The sequence below is a fragment of the Astyanax mexicanus genome, chromosome 14 (assembly GCF_023375975.1).
Source record: "Astyanax mexicanus isolate ESR-SI-001 chromosome 14, AstMex3_surface, whole genome shotgun sequence".
Taxonomy (NCBI): domain Eukaryota; kingdom Metazoa; phylum Chordata; class Actinopteri; order Characiformes; family Acestrorhamphidae; genus Astyanax; species Astyanax mexicanus.
The window spans coordinates 21062031-21089225 of NC_064421.1; the positions used below are offsets into that span (position 1 = coordinate 21062031).

Here is a 27195-nt window from a genome sequence, read left to right on the forward strand (position 1 = left end):
GTATTTTGCCACATTCTCAGTCCGCCCTCCCCGTTAACACCAGACGCAATTCCAAGCGAAATTTCTGAAACACAGCATTTTATTAAAAGTCTTATAAAAATTGGGGTATTCTTTCATCAACGCGCTTTGCAACTGCTATCAACATATTTCTGAGGGATATTTATCTACAACTGCTGATCCATTTTTTCCCTGCCCTAAATATTGGGTGAACTATATCTTTATGACTAGCTGAGCGGCCAAATATATCTGCATTGCATACAGTTACCACATATATTTACAGAAAAAATAAAACAATTAAAATAAACTAAAAGTTGCCAATGTTTTATTCATGGCTATAAATATATTTGGAGAGAAAAAAAAACAAGAAATAAAATTCTATAATTATAAAGTGGTCTTGAACGTGCTTATAACACGAGGGACAAAAAAACATTTCTACAACACACAAACATATTTTACAAAATATCACAAGAGCTTTAACATTCTTAGATCTGGGGGATAGACTGGACCTGGTTTTCTGGACGAAAACATGTAAACACGGCGCACACATCAGCCCCGAAAATAAAACGGTGACAATGGGTCAAGTTGCGAAACCAGAAAGTCCTTTTCTTTTCTTTTTTCACTTTTTTCTCGTTTTTTCCTATTGTTGCTGTTGTTTTGTTTTGGAAAACTCCCTAACGAGGTCTTTAAAATGCAGCCCTGGCAGAGTCCATAACGGCTCACCAAGTCCACTGCTGCGTTTGCACCAGGTGGTGCGCCGTGGGGAACTGCGGCGTGGTGGCGGCGCTGTAATGTGCATTGTACTGCATGTGCTGGAGAGACTGGGCGCTGTACGCCGAGAAGGGGATGCCAGCCTGAAAGGTGGCCGCCAAGTCCTGAGCTTTTAGCGTGTGGCACGGCTTGCCATCCCTGACTAACACAGGTACGGCCACCCGCCGGGGGGAGGGTAGGTGGGTCACCTCCATACCTTTCTCCGCGCGAGCCCTCTTCATTTTGTACCGGTGGTTCTGGAACCAGATTTTCACTTGGGTTGGCGTCAGGCGGATCAGACTGGCGAGGTGCTCCCTCTCGGGGGCCGAGAGGTACCGCTGCTGCCTGAATCGGCGCTCGAGTTCGTACGTCTGCGCCTTGGAAAAGAGCACCCTCCTTTTTCGCTTCTTACCAGAGTCGCTGCCGCTGCTCGAAGTTTCCTTGTCGTTGTCAGGAGACTCGTCCGCGGAGGGCTCCGGGGACTTTGCAGAAGAGTCTTGGGAACTTGCGGAGAGCCCGTGCACTGTGTAGTGAAACAACGGAGGAAAAGTTAATAAAATAACTATATAGACTAATATATAGATGACTATCATGTGCATTTACATTGTTGCGCATTTTTCTAAAACGTAATTTAATTCAAACTTCTCTCAGAACCATACATACATATGAATATCAATATTGCACTTTTTTAAACGACTATAAATAATAAAATTAGCTTTTGAACTGGTATAACTCATAAAAAACATATTCCAAAAAAACTCTTTCGATTCATTATCCAATAAAAGGCCAATATGTATCAGCAGACAAAAGGCATATAGCCAGCAAAGACAAAGTAATCCCTCTATATACTAAACACTTAAAATAAACCCTACTTCAACACTTTATTTATTTACAATAATGTATAAAATGAAAAATATGGAGCTAACACACAGAACATGCATCGGCGGAAGCTTGTTCGCAAACACACCTAAGAAAAGGGTTACGCCTTTAAGACAAGAGCAACAGTGAAAACGGACAGAGACTGCCTGACACAGAGAGTGCAAAAGCAGGAATTACATATAGCTGTTAAACAATTAAAACCGCTAATTAAACAAGTTGCTGGTCTTCTTACAAAAAGTGGTGCAAGATATTCACCTTAGGGCTCTTAAACAGTACTTACATGAGTATTGGATGCTGTCTGTAGTTGCAAGCCACCTGGTGTAAGGATTGTCAGTGTTATCATAAAAAGGGGTCTTTAAAGGCAGGTTTTGGACGTTCTCTAGCGGACTTTGCACCAGCACTCCGGGTGTTTTTGCTGCCTCTGAGCCCTCCGTATCCTCCTCAGTCCCAGTGATAGATCCTTCCTCATCGTTAGTGTCAGGGAGGTCCAAAATGTCCTTCACTGAAAAGCCCGTCTTTGTGTTGGTCAACGACATGTTCTGGGGCAGTGGATGCAGGGAACGCAGTAAAGTTGCTGCACCAGTTTGACAATCCTCTGTTCCAAAAAACAGAAACACAGAAAAAAGACAAGAAAGGTGGTGAAAAAAGAGCCGTTTTCAGCGCAAAGCACAGAGCAGGCGACTCATGGAACTCGATCGATGAGCATTGCCTAAAAAGTAGCGGAGGAATCAGGTCTGTAAGTCCAGTAAGAATGCCAACGAGACTGGAGAGCTATGTCTGCTTCATGGATACTGTGCTAGCGCTGGGTGTTACGGGGAAATAAGCCATTACCGGACTGATCGGTCCATATAAGGTTGGTCTCAACACATGAACCTGCAGTGAAAAAGCATTAAAAACGCAAAAGGTTGGCCACGTGTGGGCGGGTCTTGGGAGTCAAGTGGATGAAGACAGTGTTTGCCGATGTGAAATTGTGGGTTTTGGGGAGATCCGAGCCTATACCATTGGTGCTTCAGAACATGATGAGTGGTATAACGTGTCAATTAATTACAAAGATGGGGAGGGCCTTTTTACACCCTATTTACATACAAAGGACCTCCAAGTAGCTTTACACACCACACGGACTAACTTGAAAGCGCATTTTAGCAAACAACCACTACTGTTTAGGTTTAGCGTAAATAATCGTAACATATTCCTTTGTGAACTGTAATACGTTGAAACATAACCAGCGGGGCAGTTCAGCAAATATATTGTTGTTTCGGCTGTTTTTCGTGATTCTCTTCCAAACGATCAAGCTTCAGATGGCAATAGGATAATTTATGTAAACCTTTTAGGTAAATATTTTAGCTCGAGATTAGAATGAAAGAGCTTACACTGGACATAATTAAGTCATCAAATACCAATGCAGCACAACGCGCAGAGAAATAATAATAATAATAATAATAATAATAATAATAATAATAATAATTATTATTATTATTATTATTATTATTATTTTTATTATTATTATTTTCTGACGACTGACACTTCAACTACATTATTCAAATTATTGTCTTGTATTGTAAATGTAAAATAAAATGCCACATACAAAAATACCCCCCCCCCCCCCCCCCCCAAACGTCACAAAAAAGAATACACAGCTCAGGTTGAACTGCGTAAAAGACGTTATTATCTAATCCGACGGGCTCTAAAGGACCAAGCTAAATCATTCTTATTTTTTATTTTTGTTCTTAAACTTCCCTTCGTCCCCGCGCTTCCAGAACAGCAGAGCATTATTGTTGATCAGTGTCCTTTCCTCCCGGTTTTACCCCTCCCGTCTCTCTTTTCTTCTCGCCTGTGTGCCTCCTATCTAGTATGTGATGTGGGTGACAATGTTGCACGTTTTTAGCCAGTCCTCTGCTCATCCTGGGTGGTCGAACCCGGGCAAACACAAATACAAACCGATTGCTAAGCTGCAGACAATGGAGGAAATGTAGACAAATGTCCGGCTCCTGTTGGAAGCCTTTGTGCGGCCGCAGTTTTTGCATTTATTTAAGGGCCGAAATAATAGATGATTGACGCCCTTGTACAATACTCCCTAACTGTTTGGAATAAATCTGAGGTTGTTCCTAGTTGTCATGGCATTCAACTGCATTCAATGGACTATCTCTTCATTCATTTCTGAGCCCCTCCACAATATTAAGGAAAGTCCTTCATATCTCCCTCTCTCTCTCTCTCTTTCTCTCTCTCTTACACACACACACACACACACACACACACACAGATCCAATGGTTAAAATAAAATACAATAATAATAATAATAATAATAATAATAATAATAATAATAATAAAAGTTATATATATATATATATATATATATATATATATATATATATATATATATATATATATATATATATATATATATATATATATATATAAGATTTGTAATCCATATAAACCAATTTTTTCATAAAACTTAGGGATTTTTACGGAACAATAGCTGTATTTTTCTAAGTCCACACGGTTTGTCCTATAATCAGTTACCTGAAATGTGAATGCTTTACCAGAGTTTTGCTCGGAATTAATCACGCAGCGACATATGCAGGACAATAGCAGCATTGAACCGGTCGGGCCTGGAGCAAAGTCGAACACTGAGAACTCTGGCAAGGTCACTCCTAGCACATCTAAAACCAGGCAGGTCTACTGGAGCAATATATCCAATACATAAAGACATCCTGAACTGTGCGTGTGTGGGGCGGGGGGAAATAATAACAATATGATAATGCACACGTTGCATTCCACGAATCGACAAAAAACGCTATTGTCAGTTTCACTAGCTGCAATTATTTGTTAATGTAATGCAACCATGTACAGTTCTAGGAATAAAATAAAAAATAAAAATCTAACCGTATAACATCAGCTATATTTCAGAAAAGCCAAGTGCATGTGTATGGCGAGTTCAAACAACAGCGCTGTGCTGTACTGCACTGCACTCCGCGGCCGCAGCCGAACAACTGAACCGAGGATTGGACTAGTGGAGGTAAATGTGCACAGGCTAAGTGGCCATACTTCACTTCAAGAGCCATCTCCTTCTGTTTACCTGTTTACTTTCGCAGGTAGCTCAAACAGGCCACACGCCTTCCTCCCCGCGGCTCCGGGAACATATACCCTCACAGAGCAGCTGCAGCTCAGTTAACTAGTTCGACTCGTGTAAATCCCGATGAGTGGTTTCAACAATGTTTATATGGCGCCTGCTCTCCAAACATCCCACCACTTAGGGTCAACGCTGACCGGTCTTTCCTGCACCACGCGCACAAGAGGATGATGAGGCTGTAAAGAAAATGCTTTATTTACATCTGGAAGTGCGTAGTCTGGTCTATATATATATATATATATATATATATATATATATATATATATATATATATATATATATATATATATATATATATATATATAATTTCTAAATACTGCAATATCACATTTCCCATGTTTAATTATTAATCATTATTAGTGGAGTTGTTTCACCATTACAATTACAAATATGGGCAAGTGTGTGTGTGTGTGTATGTATGTGTGTGTGTGTGTGCGTGTGTGTGTGAGAAAGAGAGACAGAGAGAGAGAGAAGAGAGGAAGAGGGAAGGTTGAAGGACAGATAGTTATTGTAGCCAAATGCAAATAAATACGCCTACCACGCATGGCAAACGTTTGGCGCTTACATTTAGTAGTTGAAGATGAGGAGAAGAAACACATGCTAAGAAACCGGTCCTGCGTGCTTTGGATAATATTACTGCCAGCTAAACTTAGAGCATTTAATTTATTATATTGCAGCGTTGTGGTAAATTGTGTTAAAATTACACAATCACATGGCTTTCATATTATAAGAAGAGTTTCGTATAATTTCAAACAAACAATATGTAAATGCAAATAAAACAAATACATTTTATAAGGATGTATGCATGTGGACTTGCAGTGTAACGGTATGGGCTTATCTATTAATACAGGAGGTTACAATGCGAAACAGAGAGAAATAAGGGTCGTTTAATGCTGCTCACTAATTAATTCCTCACAACAACGAAAATGTCAAAATAATTTACAGATAATTCGCATCAACTCTGTTCGAATTTTGAAGAAACTATTGTTGATGAATGGGAAATGGGGAAAGGGCTTTTATATATTTGATTAAATAGTAAATCCTCAGACTGAATGCATTTAGTACGCCGGAGGAAAAGTCTGTAATGCCGTTGATCTTTTTTTCCTTTAATCGCTGTAGTTCAGTCCGTTCCGACGCCTTGGGCGAGCATTTAGGCTTTGATAATATAACCTCGTTTTCCCCTTTAGGTGCTCATGACAAATGTATAAACTGACAAGAGCGATTTCTCGCGCCTTCTTCTCTGATTAAAAGGCCGTCAGTGCAGAATGGCCGGTGGTTTGTGGAACTAAGCCATTGCCCCAGGAAAACAGCCCGCGGCACAAATCATTTGCCGTGGTTTGATTCTCCAAATCCAGGCACCTTCGGCTAAAAGGCAAACAGTGTGCCTTTATTCGTCTCAAACCGCCTAATGATTAAACGTGTAGCAACGAGATTAACGCCGTGCCCATGGCCTGGGGAGATGGCTTCATTTGTTCAACTACCAGTTTATTTGTAACGGTGAATTTCATGGCACTAAATGCGCTTTCTTGGCACCTTTATCGGCGCCGCCGAAACAAATTGGTTTAAGGATTATCATTTTAATCACTGCCGTTTTCAATATCGTAATGTGAAAAAAATGATACATTAGGGTTTCTCCAGCCTACTTGAATTAATTAGAGTTTTTCGAAGCGTAAAGTTCCCCCCCAAAAAAAACATCTCATAATGTGGAATTTTTAACTCAAACAAGCCACCAATCTATACCAAGCAGTGAATATTTTCCTCTGCAAAAGATTGCCATAAAGAGTGGGGTGGACAGTTGTGGTGCTTTGAGTGGTTTAAATCCGACGGATCTGTGGTGCTCTAGCGAACTCTACTGACATAACTGCGTATTGTCCTGTAAAGAAAATCAAGAAACAAAGTCTCCTTACGGGGGTTAGTTGCAAGATGCTCAACCCTGTGTGAAAAAAAACATCAACCTTCTACTAATACCAGCAACAACAACAACGTTAATAAAATAATAATAATTATGATACTGATATGAGCTGTACATCTAATTATTAATAGTCCACATAAATATAGGTTATGCATTGAACATATTAGGCATAGTATCACAAGACGCACGCTCGGTGCGTTTTGCTGCTTTAAAAAGTTACACTATATCTAAATTAATTTAATAGGAAATATGTCAAACACACACACACACACCTGTAAATCGCAGTCATGTACACAAACACAGGGGGGGGGGGGGGCATATGGAAGGAGGTCGACTGATAAAGGTAAATGTGCTCACCTGGCGTCTGACGGAAGAAGGTAAGTGGTGTAGCTTGTGTTAAGACACTGAGCAGTTAATGAAATATCTCCAAATGGAAGTCAGGAGTGCACGCACCGATAAGCCTGATGTGCTTTATATACCAGGGAGCAAGTGCTCCTCTTCTGATTTTGCCCAAGTGCGTTTGCATAGCTGGAGAAGTGGCTCTGCCTTAGCTGCCTCGCTAACATTGCACGATGTTTGTTTTCCCCCTGCAATGACGTGAGGCAAAATATTGGCCATATGTTCATCGGCAATAAATTGGTCAGGAAAGCAAACACGACTGTCTCCTAACTGGGCTTTTAGCTGATTCGACTCAACTCGTAGCGTACAAGAACTAATATCTACTATTTCTGCGTGAGACTCTCGAATCTAGTTGCCTTTGATTTTTTTACTCGCAAGCAAATTATTATTTCAAATACAAACAAAACCTTAAATTTATCCACCTTCTATAAACCATTACGCTACCACAGAGAGGATCTCTTACAAATCGCTTGGTTACCATGGGGTTGCGCAGTCAAAAGACCAGATGTTGCATGTTTTTTGGGAGACGGCACGGTTTTCCTGAGACGTCCCTAAATGAATGATATATATTTTAAACAGAGTGAAGGTGTTCAGAATGAAGTTTTGTAAGAAACAAAACTACTAAAAAACAATAACAGTGCCAAAAAATAACAAATAGTTATAATACTTTCATTTTATAAACAACATCATCCCATTTGCTTTTCTTAAAATAATATAAAATCATTAATATATAATGATGTAACAATGCGTTCGGAATCACGTTTTTAGGTAATGCCAAGAAAAGTAAATTGCTTTCAGTCATTTATGTCTAATATGAACGGGAAGTTATTCGTCATGTGTTTGTTTTAATTTTTCGTTTAAATGGATATGATTATTATTTAAATGTATAGAAATATAAAACATCTATATATATTTTCCTTTACATGGCAGCGGTCGCCTTTCAGTGATTCACGCTGCCGACGGCTTCGTAAGGGAGAAAACATGAATAAAAGGGCCTATAAATAGGCCTACTCTACCAACACTATTAGGGTCACCAGAAACTACTCCTCGAAAAGAAATTCTAAAATTATGCATTTATATATATAATTGTTTGTTTTCTCTAATATTGAACTAGTAGAGTATAATACTCATCAGCAATTCTCTGTACCGATGTGATAACTGAGTAGAACAACCTGAATCGATTATTTTATTGTGGGCAGCTTGGAATCCCAACACGATAATGAAGGTGTTGCCAAGTAATGTGGTGACCAGCGTCAATAAATGAGGAATACATTACTGATTTTTGTAAGTGAAGAATGAGGAATGCATTACCGAGTTTCTGTGGGTCTCCACTTAACTGATAAAAGACCAAGATTAGCCCGATGCTTGCTCTCTTTAAGAGCATTGCCGAGGCCTACCCAACACAAATAAAAATTGGCCTCATTACAGCATTCAAATTCCACATTAACCTAAAGTAGCTGGTAAGAACTGCAATGTATTCATGCAGTTCCTAGTCAGTACAAAAATCCCTTCCACTCACCCCAGCATGTGAATCCTCTTGTGATGTGGGAGTTCCATTAAAGCCACTCAGAGGGCCAACTAAAAGACCTTCAGAGCGAGGATGGGGAAGATAGACCCTTGCGGTCAAGCTATTAGAACTCATCCCTGCCCAAAGCCTGATGACTGAGACACTTCAGATGAACTGGACGAGCGCATAGAGCACACAGAGCACATAAAGACACCAATGGCGTGCCATTCTTCAATCTATCAGTTCAAGTTTCGATATATCAGCCACTCAAAGAAGGACACTCGTGAGGAAGGAATGCTCCTCCATACACAAATGCAACTGAGAGCTTTGTGCATTCTCATCCAAGGGTGCACTTTGGAGAAAAATGTTTAATTAACACCCGGGCACCCTTGTGCATTTTTAGTGCAAAAGAGACTCCTGATCTAGGGACTTGTTCACTCCTTACTTTTTTTGGATAGAGTGATGGTCACTGCACTCCACTTAAAAGGCACCATTTTACTTCACACACTGAAACACATTTCATGAAATCTCTGCTTAATGGTGCCTCAAGATGTCAGGTCACATAAATAAGGAATCTGCAGCACGTATAGGCACTAGAGTGATGATTCAAACAGAAAAGCTTGATTCTCTGTGAACCAGACAAAAGTGGTGTTTAAAAAGCGAGTCTGATGCTGGGAGATCAGCCATGCTGGATGGGGCCAAGCCCAAAGAGAACTCTTCATCTACCGCATCCCAGTGAGGTGATCATGGGAATGCCTCTAAAATTAGGGGTGTTTATCAATGCTAAAGTATTTTCTTGTTGTAAGAAAGAACTTAGCAACCAAGCTTTCACAGGAAAGCAAAAATAAGATTATTCACTTCTTCCAACTGCTGCCTAAGTGTGCATGATTGCAAACATCACAAACATGCTTCCTAAGCCTCAATACATATTTCTTCTTTTAGTTCTTTCCCTAATCCTTCTGTCCAAGAATATGTATCTAAGAAGTGAAACCAATGACTCCTGAAAGCTCCAACAGCAACTTTTATTCAGTCAAACCACTATTCTTAAGGATGCTGGAGGTCAAATAAGAATCATTTTGAGTTTGTGGAACAAGGTTTTTACAAGAGCCATCAGAATTTCATAATCAGACAGTTCCACTATTCGCTCTGAACATCACTGTACAGCCGTTGTAAAAGAAGGTTACACTGAATGAATTGAACTCCCAGTGCTATAGAATATTACTGTACAATAGACTGTACAATACGCTGTCACAGCTTTAAAAATGATGTGACATGCAATGAGCCAATATAAAGCCAATGATTTTGAACCACAGCAGTGCAGAAAAGTGCAACAAAGAATTTGTTATTGAGTGCTGAGAGGAAAATGTAATTGTTCTTTTAGTGGTGTACATAAAAATGTAAACTGACCAAAACAACTAAAAAGAAGGCAAATAGCTGGCATCTGTCATGATTGTACCATTTGCTGATGATGTGTGATTGAAGATGGGGAGGGGGAATCAATCCATTGGTAAGCATCTATAGATAAAGGCTACACCAGTAATTATGTGTCTTGCAATCACCCTCAAGGAGCTCAATTTTGATGTGTTCTTCTAACAGCAATGTGGAAATCAAAGCTAAACAGCAGTTTATGCACACAAAGCAAAAATGAATGGACTAAATGACACTGGTACAACTGAAGAAGCAAGTTTCAAGGTCATTTTACTTGTTTAACTGTGTGTTAAGAAGGGACCACTGTACATACCTTTACTTTTATGGTATCTTTATTTTATAAGAAATAACAAATTAATGTGTACATTTGCCACCCATGTATTACTTTTAGCTAACTCATGACATGCTGAACCACTTCTTTAGGAATCATTAAGAATTCTACTGTATGTTTCATACCACTTTACTTGGCTCATTGTTATATGTCTACCATACCTTGGAACAGTCTGTTGATCTGTAAAGCTGCAGTATTTCCCCATGAGAGCTGCTGGAGTCAGTGACGCGGCTTCTTTTGGCATGTTGCACAGCAAACCAACGGAAAAGCTCCAGACTCCAGATTCACAAACAGAGCTGTTCCTCTCCATTTGTCCGAACTGGTCCATCCCAGACACTCTCACCAGCCCTCCAGACTGCAAGCGGTCACTCCGGCAGTTAGATATTACTGCTCTTGATGTCCAGACAGTTAGATTTCCTGAAGATGCCATAGTTGTAGAGGTTACGTTTCAGCATGCCACGGCCTAAAACAACAAAGTCAGAGTAATTATATTTCAAGCTTAAATGAAAAAGCACTGTAGCGGAGGCACAAAAAGAAGACGTTAAGTAGCCATCCTTCACACCATCAAAGTGTAACAAGAGCTTTTCCCCCATTTCAAAAGCAGCTTTCATTTTGTTTCACTGACTTGTACGTCAGATGTTCTTGAATATATAAATCTTTTTTAAAAGTCTTTTAAAGCAAAAGACCAAATGCCTTTTCTTGACAGTATTTAGACCCAAAAGATGCAACAAGTCAATAAAAACAGTGATAGATATATTTTTATAAATATATCACAATCTAAGATTGTCAAAGAGTTATGCCAATTTAAGAGAGTACATAATTAATCTAAGGGCCAAATCATTCATTGCTTGAGAATCTTATAGTAAAAAGTCTCTAATAATCCTTGCCTGGTAATGAACACTTTCTCTGCATAGTTGTATTGAATATGGAATAGTTGTTTTTAGTTTAGAATATCTCTCTCTTCAGCACAGATTCCTCATACCGTAAACACATTTTAAAACTACAATCCAACTTTGCAATGTCTTAATATGTAATGTCTTAAAATGTGGAACATGACCTTAAAATGGTATGATTTATTAAAATGCACATAATGTCTCCAATGTGGTGTGTGAGTGTGTATTAGTGTGGGAGGGTACACATATCTGTGTTTGTGGCTCAGCTTGGGTTTGCTTGTTAGGCAGCCAGAGTGTACTCTCTTTTGAATCAAGGATGGGCTCGTGTTCTCCAGGTACGAGGGCCATACAAAGGGAAGAGACCAGGGTATTAAGACGGTTGTAAGACTCACCTTGAACTACACATCACCCCAGAAAGACACGCATTACCCATCTGTTTTTTCTGAAGCCCTTTAATTAAAACATCCAAAATAAAAGCAGAGAAGAAGAGCTACAAATTCAATTTGCCTTCTACAGATGGGCAGACATATTTCAAGATAATTGTGCAGTAAATATACTCTTTATACTCAGCCTATGATGGCAATTAGCATGTTTTGTTGAGAGGTGAAAACTTTCCTGTAAAGCGGTCAAGATGACTATTTGCAATAACAGAAGTCATTTGTGGAGGTAATCAAATTTGCTGCCCATTCTTCAACACTGAAAGGGTGCTTTTATAAGGTTATATTGAAGACTAAAATTGCAAAGGACCTATGAAGAACTCATCTTTAAGCAACCTTAATTGGCCCTCTCTCTTTATTTTAAAGCATATAAACACGACTCCACAATGAAGGCCAAATACCTCATCCAAATTTGCTATTCAGCATGCTGCAAAACACACTTTAGACTCTATTAGTAGAATGAAAAATAGTAATAGTAAAGGCTTTTGGGTACTTGTATCTCACTATCTCTCCATGACACAATTTAACCACTGCAATATTTACAAAACAAACTCTTAGTAAATATTATGATCCTATAATTGTGCATTGTGTGACTATTAGACATAGACTTAATAGACTTATATTTTATCACTTGCATGACCCTTCAACCTCTCTTTTAAAGTATTCCTGGGGGCCTGGGTAGTGTAGATCTATCATTGGAAGTAATCCCACGGCCAGCTACATGGCCTTGCTTTCTGGGTGGAATTGAGTTGAATTGAATCTTTCTTCATAACTTTCCACATTGTTAACCAGTGTGAAAATCTGTTAGTTGACGTTAGTTGACGTAACAGAACTGCCAGTTAGCGCACTACTGCACTTATTTTGTATAATTGGGAGGGAAATTTGGGTTAAGATGGGCAAAGCAAAGGATAAAGATCCACTGAGTCCTACACATATATAGACAATCCCAGGTATGAAGATGTGTGCTGTACTGGGTAAATCTTTCACTTAAACACATTGATAATTGCCTCCGGGGTTTGATGTTTGTATACTTTTAGGGTTTAAACTTGCAAATAAAAAATATCTCACTATATAAAAAAGTTTGAACAAATTTTCAGCTCTCTGAATTCTCAGATCATGATTAATTAAGGATCATTTTTATCTATCGTCAGTACATGCATACTTTAAAATAAGCACTATAATAAATATTGTTGTTAAATAAATGTTTTTTTTTTAAAGTGACTCTTGCTTTAGGATTTGGATTACCATAGAGACCTTTCCAGGGCGGTCTTCTGGGTTCTCTTCTTTGCTGCCATCTAGTGGTTGTAGGCTCCCTGAGCTCAGGGCCCAGTGCTCAGTCAAAGTACTGTTTCTCAGTAGAAGTATTAAATGCAGCACCATGTCTGTCAGGTAATTATTTCCTTTATTCACAGGCCACAAAAAGACACTTTCTCAATGGCTGCCACGTAATGGGCCATTATTTAAATAAATGGGGGGTAATGGCATGGGGTTGGCGACCCCCTTAGTGCGATGGGCCTCTCCATATGGGCACACCTGCCGAGACAAGGTAACATTTATCACTGACACCTTCTAGGGCACTGAAAGAAAAGGGAGCCAAAATGGCTGCGAAGGTCAGGGCTGTTGGGCCATGTTGGGCCAGTCGCATCCTAAATTCAGCCATTTGCTAAAGCCACACTCTTGTGGTTGCCAGGCTACAGCCTAATAAACGTGGCAAAGCATGGCATCAGGGAAAACAGAGGTAAGATGTTGACTTTGAGATAAGTACCTCTTGAAATGAAACACCACAATCACATCACATTCTAAGCAAAATGTTCAGAGGTGAACTTCAAATGGCCTGCAACCCAGAGGAGGGAAAAATATCTTTGTGTTTTGCAACTCTCTCAGACACCCACATTTGCATAGTAGTTAGGTTTGTTAAGGGCAATTAATTACTAATGTTTTAATTACAGTACATCAATAGGATAATATCATTCTTGCTGGTTTTGGTTCATTTCTCTAGTGCATGAAAGTGCGAGTGTGTGCTTGATGCTGGAGCACTCGGATGTCTCCTTATTAATTTAAACAAAAAGATAATTATATGTTCTCTTGCTAAACGTTGGTGTGGTAAGTACTTAGAAAGTCATTGCTGAAATGGTAGCTGGCAAGTATATGGCCCTTCATAGCTAATGCAGCAGCCCCCTTCATCACTACTGTGTACAGTGGGTTTTGGTTGCCTCTCCCTCCCCTTCCCTCACTCTGGTGTAGGGTCAGAGGTCATGAAAATTGTTTTGGTGGCACTTATAGCTGATAATTGTATAGGACTTACGTAGTTGGCTCATTTAGAATACTGCTCACACCAACAGAAAAAGAGAGCATGTGACTGTAAAAATACTTAAAGTAGTGCCATGTAAAGCTGGCAGAAAGACGAAAGTTGAAAACTCACTGAAAGGGCCAATTAAAGGTATGCTTTTAGCTTCTAATTACATAGACCACTGTAGTGACCTTTCCAGAAAAAGTCTATTTCTGCTTTTTTTGTTATGATATGAAAATTTCAGACTATCAGTTCATTAAATCACTAAAGACGGAGTTCCATATATTTAAACTCAGTTGTTGAGGATCAATGGGAGTCAAAACCATACCCCAATGCGTGCTTTAAAATGTATTTTTTGCAAGCTTAGTGCAACTTCACATTCTGACTAGAGAGGTCTCTTCATTTCTAGAACTTATGGACAGTCACTTTATAAATATTCTGCCTGGCCAATAGAACCTCCCAATGGATAATTACTGCATGGGTGATTGTGCTTCAGCTAGCAACAAGTTATTTAACCTTAACTGATGTAGTAAGTAGCCTCTTATTTCTTTACTACAAAGACGTGGAAAAGATAATAGTTTGTCTCAGAAGGGTCAAATTACTGGCATGCATCAAGCGGAGAAAACATCTAAAGAGATTGCTTAACTACTAAAACAAGGTTAAGAACTAAAAAAAAAAAGAACTTAAAGGTAAAAGGACAGTGGGAAAACATTATATTTGAGAAAGGAATGTGGTGAAGAAAAAATCTGTTTTTCTCCGATAGCAGAAAAACAACACTAGAACTCAGGCATGTTTAAAAGTGAAAGTAAGAGCATTTATACTTGCAGAATGTAAAGAGAACTTATTAGCATTATGCATTTTGCGATAAACAGCTGTGTAGCCTTTAGAAAATTACTTCAGTGAAGCTAACTGTCAAAATTGGCTTTAATTTGCTAAGGACTGTAAAGACTGGACTTTGGATCAATGGAAGTAAGTCAGGTGGTCTAATGAATCCATATTTACCTTGTTCCAGAGTAATGGGCACATCCGGGTAAGAAAAGGGAAAGCTAAAGTGATGCACCCATCATCCGCGTACAAACTGTAGGGGCAGTGCTATGATCTGGGGTTGTTACAGTTGCACCACAACCACCATCCATTTCATTAAAGAATAAAAGAATACTGTTACCACCATAATTCACTCTGTAAACAGTTGTTTAGTGTTAGGTTTGTGCTACAGATATTTTGAACCTTTGCTAAACATGAAGCCATGAAGACTTTTTCAAGTCACATAAGATATATATGAAGTTATTACTGGCATCTGTGATAAAAATTATTTTACAGTAAACATTTTTTTATGATTTGTAGTACCACTGTTCTAAGTGAATAGTGGCTATAAGCTTCCTCTCACTATTGAAAAGTCATCTGCGTCTGTGTCTGAGACACTTATGTACAATTTACTACACTGTAAAAGTTTGTTCTATCATTAATATTCTGACATAGTGCACTAGACTTTTTTTTTACATTTTTGTTTCTAAATCAAATCTAGGTAATTAAAACTGAATGTTACATATTTATTTCTCCTCATTGGTTGCAACCACACAATCTTTACGACATAAATACTACTATACTACCTTCAAGACGTATATAGATTCCTCAGTGCTGATTTATGGAATATAAGGATGGGACAGGTGTGTAAGCATATTTGAGAAAGAAAGATTAAAAGAGGTGTAAGGTATTCAAACAGGGTTCATAAGTTGGTGGCCTAACTGAATCTTTCCCACAGTTAGCCTCCACAGCTATCACCTGGTCCAGGGGCCAGTGAAAGAGATGGGTGATGTCACCCCCAGGGTGTATTGATTGACCAAAGAGATGCAATTAAGGGGACGAAAACACACAAAGTAAAATGCTGTGTACATAGAAAGAGGCCGTGGACAATAGGCAGGGCAAGGCCCATTCAGGACCCCACTCCTCAAGCACTGGCCAGGGGCTTCTACAAGGACTAAGAGGGTTGCTGAGAGGGGGCTGTGGGTGGGATGAGGAAGGCTTGTGTTGGGAGAGGAGTACGAGTGTCCTGGAAAGAGGACACTGGGTGTTGCTAGGATGTAGCAGACATATAGGGCCCAACTCTTGTTCTAAGCAACAATCGAGGTGTCAAGCAATTATTGTGGATGGCTCAAGGGATGGTTAATGGGGGTTGCGAGAAATATGCTGCCTCTTCACATGGAACAGCAAACACACGGGCACACTAAAACGATCCCTTTTAAGACATAGAAAATACTTCTATTGATACTTTATAATTGTATATTTATATTTTAAAATCTGCTAAGCAGATCTTAGCAAACTATAGAAATAAAAATAATGATTTCAGCTCAAGCTCTATATTCATTCATGTTGTATGCTTCACACTAAGCTTCTTACTTTAGGTGTCAATCCTGACTGAGTAGAAACAGTCCTTTAACACACCTTACCCTTCTCAGCAGTAATTACCTTTTAACCAAGGTGCTGCCACCTGGCATTCTCAACACTGAGGAACACAGCACTGTCAACCTCTGGCTCTCTGTCTTTAATCTATCCTTCTTCAAGGTTACACAGGGTCTCTTTCACTTCAGGCAGGGTCACTCACCCTCCAAGTCCCCTCTATCCACCCAGACTCAACCGCTGGCTTCGGCTCACAATGCTGCCATCCTCATCTGCCGCCCAGGTGTCACGGAAAAAGTGGTCCTCCTCTCTTGTTTCTTCATCAAACAGCCCTGCATTAGCATTTTCTCATTAGTCAGGGACTTTTATCATTCAAATTTGTAGATTATCACATGTCCTACCAATGAACACAGGTTGCCCTTGACAACAAAACAGTAGAGAGTGTGGCAGACACAGGGCTCTGTACAGAACTGGAGCTGCCTGATGTGATCCAGCACCAAATGTTCTACTGCTGAGTAAAGTTTACAATAAAGATTTCTAAATGATTCCTGGCTTGGATGTTCTTGGATGGATTATATTGAACCTTTACATTATATGTTTGCTCTATTAAAGTAAAGTTTCTTCTTACTCAAAACCTCATTTACAACTTTGTTTTTATGAACAATTGTCTTTATTGAATAAAAAGGGATCTCCTATGACTTCTCCCATGTCTTTTTTGTATGTCCAAGATGAGGTTTAAAGAGAAAACTATGAAGTATTCAATGTGCATATGATAAAAGCTCTATATGCATGGTCTTACTCAAAATTTAATTTGTGCACTGCACTTACAATCCACCCCACCCCGCCATTCACATAAGCACATAAGATCATGGTGCTTAGTTCAAAGTATAAGATGAAACCCCAAGCTTATAGAGAAGTCTGTGACAAGCACTGAGGACAGGGCCAGCCATTGATTGATGGCCTAGTGGATATCGCCATCTCATTAAATCACATGAACGGGGTCCAGCCTTCACACACAGTCATACATCAAGAGTGGCTGTAGGAGAGAAATGTGCCTATAGCTCTAGCATTCTTCATCCTTTATTGTTTTTCATGTATATATATATATATATATATATATATATATATATATATATATATACTTTTATTAAGCAGGAATACTCACTTCAAAATGAATAGCACATTATTAAGTCTTCTAGTGGCTCTTGGGGGATTTTTTATCAGGGGTTTGTATCAGCGTGCAATTCATCTCCAGCCATTCTTCACAGGGAATATGTTTTATATGAGGCCCCATTTATCATCGCCTGTCAGCTCTTAAACGTAGCATTATTCGCTCTAGAGTTATAAATTGGAATCATTAAACAGTTTTTCATTTAATCTGATGCAATAACGGCCTCGCCTTTATTGGCTTGTGAAAAGAAAATAGTAAATACAATTGTCTGTCAAGATGAGCTGAGATAGCGGCTGCTCCCTCGCTTTGCCTCCAGTGTGCAACCGAAATGAAATTAGGAGGCGCAGAAAGTAGTAGGATCAGTGTCACACGATTTGCTTGACTTTCAGAGTGGAGGGGAGGGTGGGGGCACGCGAGCAGCGCAGCGACACCTGCGTGAACCCTATCACACCTACACGATTTCTGGGCCTTTTTTTCATCGACTGAGTTACATCAATCAGACGAGTCTTTTCAAGCTCGAAAGATGGATTTAACGCGCGACCACAATAAAACCGCACAAAGCCTGCCATCACTGAACTCAATTAGATGTGCAACAAAACCGCCTTGTTGTGTGACGAACCCCCGTCCCAAAAGCACTGACCTAACACGCAGCAAACTACCAGCTAATGTAAAGAACTGGAAATAGCCGGATAGATCTGTGCCCCTGGCAATGACCCATCAAAGGAAGTACAGCAAGCCTCTGGAGTTCAGTCTCTTCAATATCTCCACTGTGGCGGATGAGAATTCACCTGAAGCGGGGTGTTATGCCTTTCATCGAGAGGACGAGGAGACTCGATTTACTCGCCAGAGACTATCGCTGTCATCGCTCTGATGGAGATTTTCTATTTCCAGCAGTTTCTCTCACTGTTTCACACTAGCGACCTCAACAGCTCCTCAACAAACAAACACTTTCTAAACCCAACATTAAGGAACCTTGACGCCAAAAAAGAGACTTTTTGAGAGGAATAGATTTGTTTTCGTCACCAATCCAGAGTTTTAAAAAAAGGCCAGGACCCATCTGCACTTCTGAATTAGATCTCATCTTTCACTCAGGCAGAGCTTAGTTCCTGGTGCAGATGAATGGAGAAAGACTGCCACCTTCTGGCTTAACAGCGCCTTGGAGTTGAAAATCAGAACATATACAGCTCTGAATAAATTACCACTTCAGTTTTCAGATTTTGCTATATATATGCATATGTTTGAGCAAAATGAACATGATGATGTTTCATTCTATAAACTTCAGACAACATTTCTCCTCCACCAGTCTTACACACTGCTTTTGGATAACTTTATGCCACTCCTTGTGCAAACATTTAGGCAGTTCAGCTTGGTTTGATGGCTTGTGATCATCCATCTTCCTCTTGATTATATTCCAGAGTTTTTCAATTTGGTAAAATCAAAGAAACTCATAATTTCTAAGTGGTCTCATTTTTTTCCAGGAACTTCATTTTCCGGACATTCAATTGTATACTGTATATGTTTATTATCTTAATGTTGTAGTATAGAGCCTTGATCAGTAGGTCTATACACCCAAGCTTTGCACCCAGCTATAACATCACAAGTAGAAAAGGAAAGCTATTATTACAGTGACTGTAAGACATATACACTATATAAAATACTGTATATGCCCAATGCTATTAACACATGAACAATGTAATACACAAACAAATGTTTTTTTTTTATTATTTAAAAAACATATATTAGAAACATAGCTTAGGAATTTTGATATTATGTCAGTATCAGGCAATAATTGCTTTTTTAAGAATCATAGGTTGATATGGCATATATTTTTAACAGATTTAGCCTGACAAATTTATTGTTTGCTGAAAAAGGACCAAGCATCACTGGCTACACTACTACAATTGGTTGACACTGGCCAAAATGAATTGAGTTGAGTTTGTCTATAGTTTTTATATTAGTTATACAGTAGAACCAGGGTGTTTATGTAAATGTGTAATATCTGATATCGGCATTTGCCCAGGATTTCCACATTGGTTCATCCCTAATTTAGCTTACAGTGCCGAAAAGTGCTAGGGCAGAGTCAAGACCAAGACATATTAGGTTAAGCTTAAAACTTTTAGCAGGAGAATCTGAGACAAGTTCAGTAGTGTCTGAAATTAAGACAATAAGACCAATACCATATTAAAATAAAAATAAGTGCCCAAATGGTGCCCAATTATGTTGTTGTGCCTGGTGTCATGTGCCTTGTTAGCGTTACAAAGTTTCATGTGTGAACAGGAAGCAGGACTGTTAAATGTGATGCACTGGGTACAATTCCCTGGCAAATAAATCTCTGAGAATGTCATTCATTCATTCATTCATTCATTCATTCATCATCTATACCTGCTTTATCATTCAGGGTTATAAGTGGGCTGGAACCTATCCCAGCCGGCATCAGGCAGAAGGCAGTATACACCCTGGACAGGCCGCTAGTCCATCGCAGGGCAGACAGACAGGCACACAAATACAAACACACACACTCACACCTTGTGGGAAATTTCATCCAATATCCAATTTGCCTGAACATGCACTCTTTGGACTGTGGGAGGAAACAGGAGCACCCAGAGGAAACCCAAGCAGTCATGAGGAGAACATTCAAACTCCACACAGAAAGACCTGGGCCACCCCAGCCGGGAATCGGGCCACCGAGGCCACCTTGCTGTAAGGTGACAGCACTACCCACTGCGCCACTGTGCCCAACTCTGAGGATGTGAGAAATTAAATTATTTCTCTCCATAAAGATGGCCTAGGCCTATAAGAAGATTGCTAACACCCTAAATTGAGATACAGCACAATGGGCCAAGGTTATATGAGTGCTGCCAGCATTGCTACAAATATGGGAGGTCAGCCTGTCAGTGCTCAGACCGTACATCACACACAGCATCAAATCTGTATGCATGGCTGTCATACCAGAAGGCAGCTTCTTCTGAACCTCCCTGAAAACAACTTTTGCAACTTGGGATGTCTGAATGTGTCTTGCTCACAGTCAAGCATAGTAATGGTAGCATCATGATCTGGGGCTATAAGTGCTGCCTGCACCTGAAAACAGTTTCCAACATGATAATCACCCCAAACACGCATTCAAGATAACAACTGCCTTACTGAGAAAGATAAAGATAAAGATGATGGACATGTATCCAGACCTAAACCCAGTTAAGCATCCGTGGGGTGTCTTCAAGCAGAATGTGGAGGAGGGCAAGGTGTCTAACGTCTACTAGCTCCCTGTTTTCTGGATGTTCTTTTAACTTTTTTATTTAACGTTTTTAAAAACATTCTGGTTGCTGCAACATCATTGTTTTCAGACATCATTGTTTTTCAGAACATTCCTGCAACAATATTTCTGTAATATAAACTTCCTAGAACCCTTTCAAAACTTTGCTAAATGTTCTTATAACATTCTCTGTTAGCTGGGATACAAGCTGTACACTGACTGTACCCAGTAGCCATATTTAGCCATAAAATAACAATAAAAATATCTGTGTACAGTAAGGTCTGCACAAAACACAAATATTAAATACATTTTGCATTAGATTCAAAATCTCAATGGTGTGCATGATGGTTTGCTGACACCTAGCTGTACTATACACAGTAGTTGTTATGGCTGTATGTAATGCAGCTGAAATACTATTGACGTTTTAAATATATTCAAATGAACTAGTAAAAAGATTTAGCAATTTATCCAAAACCTAAATGTGTGCATGTTTTTTGACACCTACATGTGTTATACAGGTGTTTTAATGTTGTTTATGTTATGGCTATTGAATTTTAAAAATATATATGTAAAAAGCAGTACTATTATGCACAGCTGTTTTTGCTATTTCCGGTATTCACACAAAATGGGCGGTTCTTAAATGTTACCTTTAAGGTGATTAAACACTGAGCGCGGTATGGCGCGCCGCTTTCCGATCTGCTGGACGTTGGGCAGTTGTGGTTGTGTTGTGCTACTGCTGACGCCGAGCTTCTCCTGCTAATAATAGGCGGGGTTTTTAAACCTCGTCACATCTGCGACCGGTGTTTTGTAGTTTTGAGTCACTGCAGTCCTTGTACAACTTTCTCTTTCTCTCAACCTCAGAATAAAGCTCTGATTCTGCTCCTCCTTCTGTTCTGTAGGGTGTAGGGAACTGTGGTACAGCTCTGGATGTCCACTATTCATTAATATTAGTATCTCGTCGCGTGAGTCACGTCATGCGTGTTCTGCTGCGGTACCGCTCGCCGCGAGGTCAAAGTTGAACCATGTTGACTTTGGCCGCGGTGAGCGTTAGCGCGGTGGAGGCGTGGTTATGGGCGGGGAAACGCACCGTGTGTTAAAGCACCTTTAACAGCAAGAGAAAAGGGGTGGGTCCTCACGCCACCAGGGAGCCCTCGAAAGCATCAATATATAATATTTATATTTTAAATAACGATGAATAATACAAATAAAATGGTATTACACAAGTAAAGGTGATTTTATGTTATTTTTATTGTTGGTACACCAATACTACGTTAATTAATTCCTGCTTTTACCCGTTTCCACTGTTGGGTAAATTCTTGGATGGTGGATAACTAACTAATTTGAAAAATTAAGTGAGTGCAAAGCCATTCATTTTATCCCTCTGGAGCAGAGGAAAGAAAAAAGAAGAAGCTGACAGAAGAGAATAAACAGCGAGACAAGGTAGATTTACATGTCCAATATTTTGTTATCTTTAACAAAGCCTTCGATTCATGTTCTGTTTATGTTCTGGTTAGGTTAGCTGGCTAGCTAACAAAATACGCCAAGTAGCTAACATTAGATAGGCTTTCAAATACAATGGAAATGCAACCTTTTAAAACAGTAGTTGAGGTGCATTAAAGATATCAGGATTCTTCAGTATTTATTAATTCAACTTAAACCCTATGTTCTAGATTAACGAGGCCGTTGTGGTAGATAATAATGGGCGACGTTAATTTAAGTTGGTAACTGAAAACATTTAGGATAGAAGGTAGCCTGACAGTACGTGCATGGACCTATCAGCAGGATGTATTTTATTATACAAAGACTGTAACCTTGTAAGCTGTTTGGCGTGTTTAATATTTAGCCTTATTGTTGACTTAATGTTGTGATATACTCAAAATTTGCCTCAGTTTACAAGAGTTGAGGGGTTGTTAAATTAGGCTATATTCAGGTTTATTTACCAAAGGTCTTTCAGTCAGGTTCACAGAACAAGAATGACACAGAAAAATAGAAACCACAGCTGTCAAATGTCTTGTCTGCTGATGCTACTTTAAAATAGTTAAATGCCACACTTATACACCACTCTGTATTTAAAAGTGTTTTAATATATTTAAAATTAACTGGTACATTTTTGAGAGTTTTTTAAAACAACTGTAAGGTTAAAATCAACAGTCAGAATGAAATCTGTGGTAGTATGGGGGCCCCAAATAAAATTCTGCTTAGGGCCCCATAAAGGCTTGGGCTGGTCCTGGATGCCCTTGATGCAATGTTAAATAAAGGTTGTTTTAAGGTTGCCCTTTCTTTCATCAACTAAATATGTACTGGTGCTGATTGATGAAGAACAAAAAGGGGATAGATGTGCCTCTAAATATTTATGTACGAAATGCATTCCCAAGAGCTATGACCCTAATTTTTAGTTATGTTTCTTACATTTAGTTTAGATTCATTTTATAACAGACAGTACAAAGTCAAGATATTGTTGTTAATTTACATTCATTCTCAAGTGCATGAGTGGTACAACTGTTATTTTGTTAATTTTTTTAAAAATTTTTTTTATATGTCTTAAGAGCAAGAGTATGTGATTTTTATTTAAACATTTCAACACATTTACTATTAGGCACAGGTTAGGACTGCAGGCAGGCCAGTCTACTACCTGCACCGGCATCTTCCTCTTTGCCGTCATAGCTTTGTAATGTATGCAGCGTGTGGTTTTAATCAATTTAATTTAATTTACAGTCTGTAATGAAATAAACTATTATGGACTTTTTTCTGATAAATACTAGTTACGTTTTAAACCCCTATCTAAATATTAATAATGCAAGCACGTTAATATTTCAGCTTTAGTCATATTTTAGCTTGGAGCCCATTTCTTCTTTCTGAACAATCTACTGATGACTTATATTTATGACATTCTCTAGTGTCTGCGATTAATTGGTGACCTGTCGAGGGTGTTGGGATTGGCTGGGATTGGCACTGGTTCCCCCGCAACCCGAAATGGATTAAATGATTGACAGTGAGTAAGTGAGTAAATTCTAGTGTTCAGGCACAGAGAAGTGCCTTAGTAAACCACCACAAACGTAATGTTGTAGGAAGTAATTCCTACAACATTAAATAAATAGCTCTGGATACACAGCATGAGGGTCAAGCAGTGAAGACAATTTTGTAAATTGCCAACTGCAAAAACTGCCTGATGAAGAGGCCTACACATTGAATTGCAAAATATAATAAAAGAAAAATCACTCTTTCCAGTTACATTCAATGTTCAGTTAACTTGTATCATGATGACAATGATTAATACATTAAATCAGCTGATTTATTAATTAAAGCCTTTTGATATATCTAAAAACTGTACATCTTTACACAACAGTACTCAACAGTACTCAACTAGCAGGGGTGCACAATAAATGTGCTACTTTCACTTCTGTCCAGATGATGGCGCTTTTGTGCAAGAAACGGTGAAATGAATAAAGTGAAATGCATCAGTTTATTGATAACAAAGGATTAAATGCTATTAAATATCATAAGATAACATATTTCCAAAACTAGTTCAGATAATTGTTGCCTAGCAATTTACTGAAATAAAATTTCTGCATCTGCTTATACATTCCCATCTAGTAAAAAAAAAAAAAAAAAAAATGTTTAAAAATATAAATATGAGGTGATAGTCAGATATTTCATAGTTAATTTAAAATGTTTAATATTACACTGTTGAGTATTAATGGCTGGTGCATGTTAAGCATTCTGTAATATGGCTAACCTTGAACTCTGTCTAAATGTCAATATCAACAAACAATGCACATGAATAAAATAGGGAACAAAGTGAGTGAGTTTTTAATAAGAGGGAACAGATGAATGTCCAACTTACTGTCACTAAAACAGTTCTAAATAATAGAAGAGGATAGAATAGTAAAGAGCTTTGTGGATGTGCTAGATGACCCTTTGTAGATGTTTTTTTATGCTGTTCACTTTTTATCTTTAAAACCTGGTTCTAAAAATATATGACAAGTTCAGTTTGTCTTATCTACAGCATCACACAGATCTTATTTCTCTCGTGAGAACTTGATATGCCAGTGGCGATATGGGCTCATACTCTTTAACACTAAAGATACCAAACATATTTATTGTCGAATTTCCATGGGACAATTTTTTTAGTTTCTTACATTTATAAAAAATGGATTGGTTTTTAGAATCACTTTTGTAAATATGAGATGTGATTGCAAAATCTGGCACACACTGGTTCAGTATCAAATAAATAGGTACAATAAACAGATATACTTATCCAAGTCACTAACTATTTAGTAATCTTTATTGTTAAACTGTATTTAGGCCAGTAATATGTAATTTAACAGTATTGTGTCCATTTCTCTTAAGACCCTATAAAGCTAAACAAATAAAACATCTCAGTGGACTTGCTTAAGCTTGCTTTGGCTCTAATCCAAAGGGAAAAAGAAAGCAAGAGAAAAGTAAGGTTACTAATACAACGATTCATCTTCAGAGCAGAAGCAGACAGTGACAAATTCATGCCTACCTTTAAGTCAAACATGTTACCTTAAGAATGCTAATAATGTCATGGTTGATCTAGCCTTCAGAGACAGCATGTATTATTTTCAACCTGTTTAGCAAGTTCCATAAGAGCTTCATCCACACATCAAGCTTTCACACCTAGAGAACTTTTGGAAAATGGGGATTTTTTTTTTGTCCTCACACAACTGAGATGAAACACATCCATTAAGCCATAAAACTGTTGTCACAAATATAAACTTTGTTTTTATAACTAAACTAGATTTACCTTTAGAACCAACATGTAGTACACACTCCTAAATAAAGCCTTTATTATTATAATACATATCTGAGTGCAGAGATGAATGCATTTTAAAACTACTTAAAACAATACTTAAAAATGTTCAAATATTGTATTGGTTTAACACAAGTACACTAACAACTCACACACATCATGTTCCTGTTTATATTTCTCTTCAGTCAAACATTTGTATTATTAACTATCATTATATTATACATTCTGATTATAATAATACAACAGATTGTGTAAGAAAACTTCAACTTTAAATCTTCACACAAGAAAATAAATCACATAAACAATCAGTATTGCAGATGTGTAGTAGATTAGGAAAATATGACTCAAATTGTATGAATTCTTTAGTGTGTTAAAAATCCTATAGCAAAGTATACTAATCTTCTTTAGGCCACATTGTCTGGTTGTGAATGTCAGTGTAGGTAGTAAGCAAATTGTGTGAAAGTTTCTTTAACCTGTTAAACAGTTTTTCACACTTGCAAAAATGCATTCATTCCAGCTTCTTTCTGTTTAAAGAAATGAAATGGCATTGTATTAATATATTTAGGAGATTTTATTTAGAGCAGGGCTCTACTGATGACATCAACTGATGCCATACATTTTTCTATGGTGCAATCTATTGTAACACCTTCTCCAAAAAACGGTTACACTTAAAAATTGGTCTGTAGTCAAGTGATTTTGTTCCACCAACTGTGGCACTTTTGTAGGGTTTAATGTAACCACCTAAAACTAGGACTGAGCATCTTTAGTACAGAAGAACACATTTGGTTCTATGAAGTAAAACAAACTGACAAAAAGCTTTAAACTGATGAGACCTCTTGCATCAAGTCATTCTTAAGTTCTTTATATTTAAGAATCTAATTTGCAGAAATGCTATTTATAAAACCAAAAGTGGCTTGTTTATTGCATTACACAAATAACACATTGTAGCACCTTAAGTTTAGATAAAACTGTTTTTATCTTTAACCATAGTAACAAAGATTTTTTTTTCAAGAAGCTGCATATCCTTTGGTGTTAGTATTACAGCTCAAGCCATTTAACTAGTAAGCCTAGTGTCATAACTCTTTGATGAGGAGATGATAAGGTATGATTTGTCATGAGATAATTAATGTAATTTTCCTTGTGTCATGTTTCACACAAACAGTGTGAATCTTTTAATTATAGTATACGATTAGTCTCATTCCTTCCACTGCTGTGCACACTGGTATAATTGTTTGTAGCCAATACAGGGATCTGTAAAAGCCCCGTCATTACTACAAGCTTTTATTTCATAAGGTGTATAATGAATTCCTTATGCATTACTATTTAGAATTTAGCAAGCCCTGGTGCCTTTATGGTCAGAAATGGCAAACACTTTCAAATACCTTCCTAGCGTTAGGTATTCCTTAATTTAGTACAAATGTATGGAAAAATGTATATCTTAATTGCAGGATCATTTATTTAATTTATCTTTTGTACTTTTTAATTATTTTTTTACGTTTATATACATATATAGTCATATCTTTATATATATATAATATATATATATATATATATATATATATATATACAAAGATATGACTCATTGAATTCTTTTATTGGGTCAGTTTGGAATTAGATAGAATTATGAATTGGATGGAAGGCTATAGA

General features: G+C 38.1%; 1 protein-coding gene across 3 annotated transcripts; it reads right to left on the reverse strand.

Annotated features, from left to right (window-relative positions):
• Window positions 1–300: 300 nt before the first annotated feature.
• On the reverse strand, window positions 301–21766 carry nkx2.2a (NK2 homeobox 2a). Of its 3 annotated transcripts, none has more exons than XM_049464211.1 (4): window positions 21422–21766; window positions 10498–10799; window positions 1907–2221; window positions 301–1270 (listed from the first exon to the last, which is right to left on the reverse strand). In XM_049464211.1, exons 3-4 carry the CDS (start codon window positions 2160–2162, stop codon window positions 717–719), a joined length of 810 nt encoding a protein of 269 aa, XP_049320168.1. In that variant the 5' UTR covers window positions 2163–2221; window positions 10498–10799; window positions 21422–21766; the 3' UTR covers window positions 301–716. The 3 variants fall into 3 exon arrangements, with proteins under 3 accessions (XP_049320168.1, XP_049320169.1, XP_049320170.1); XM_049464212.1 differs by lacking the exon at window positions 21422–21766 and adding an exon at window positions 16559–16651; XM_049464213.1 differs by lacking the exons at window positions 10498–10799; window positions 21422–21766 and adding an exon at window positions 7029–7110.
• Window positions 21767–27195: the final 5429 nt, after the last annotated feature.

Excerpts from the sequence above, each read along its gene's own strand:
- nkx2.2a (XM_049464211.1), bottom strand. The coding sequence starts at position 2,162 with ATGTCGTTGACCAACACAAAGACGGGCTTTTCAGTGAAGGACATTTTG. Across the intron at positions 1,271-1,906 it reads AGACAGCATCCAATACTCAT|TGCACGGGCTCTCCGCAAGT; the intron begins GTAAGTACTGTT and ends TTCACTACACAG.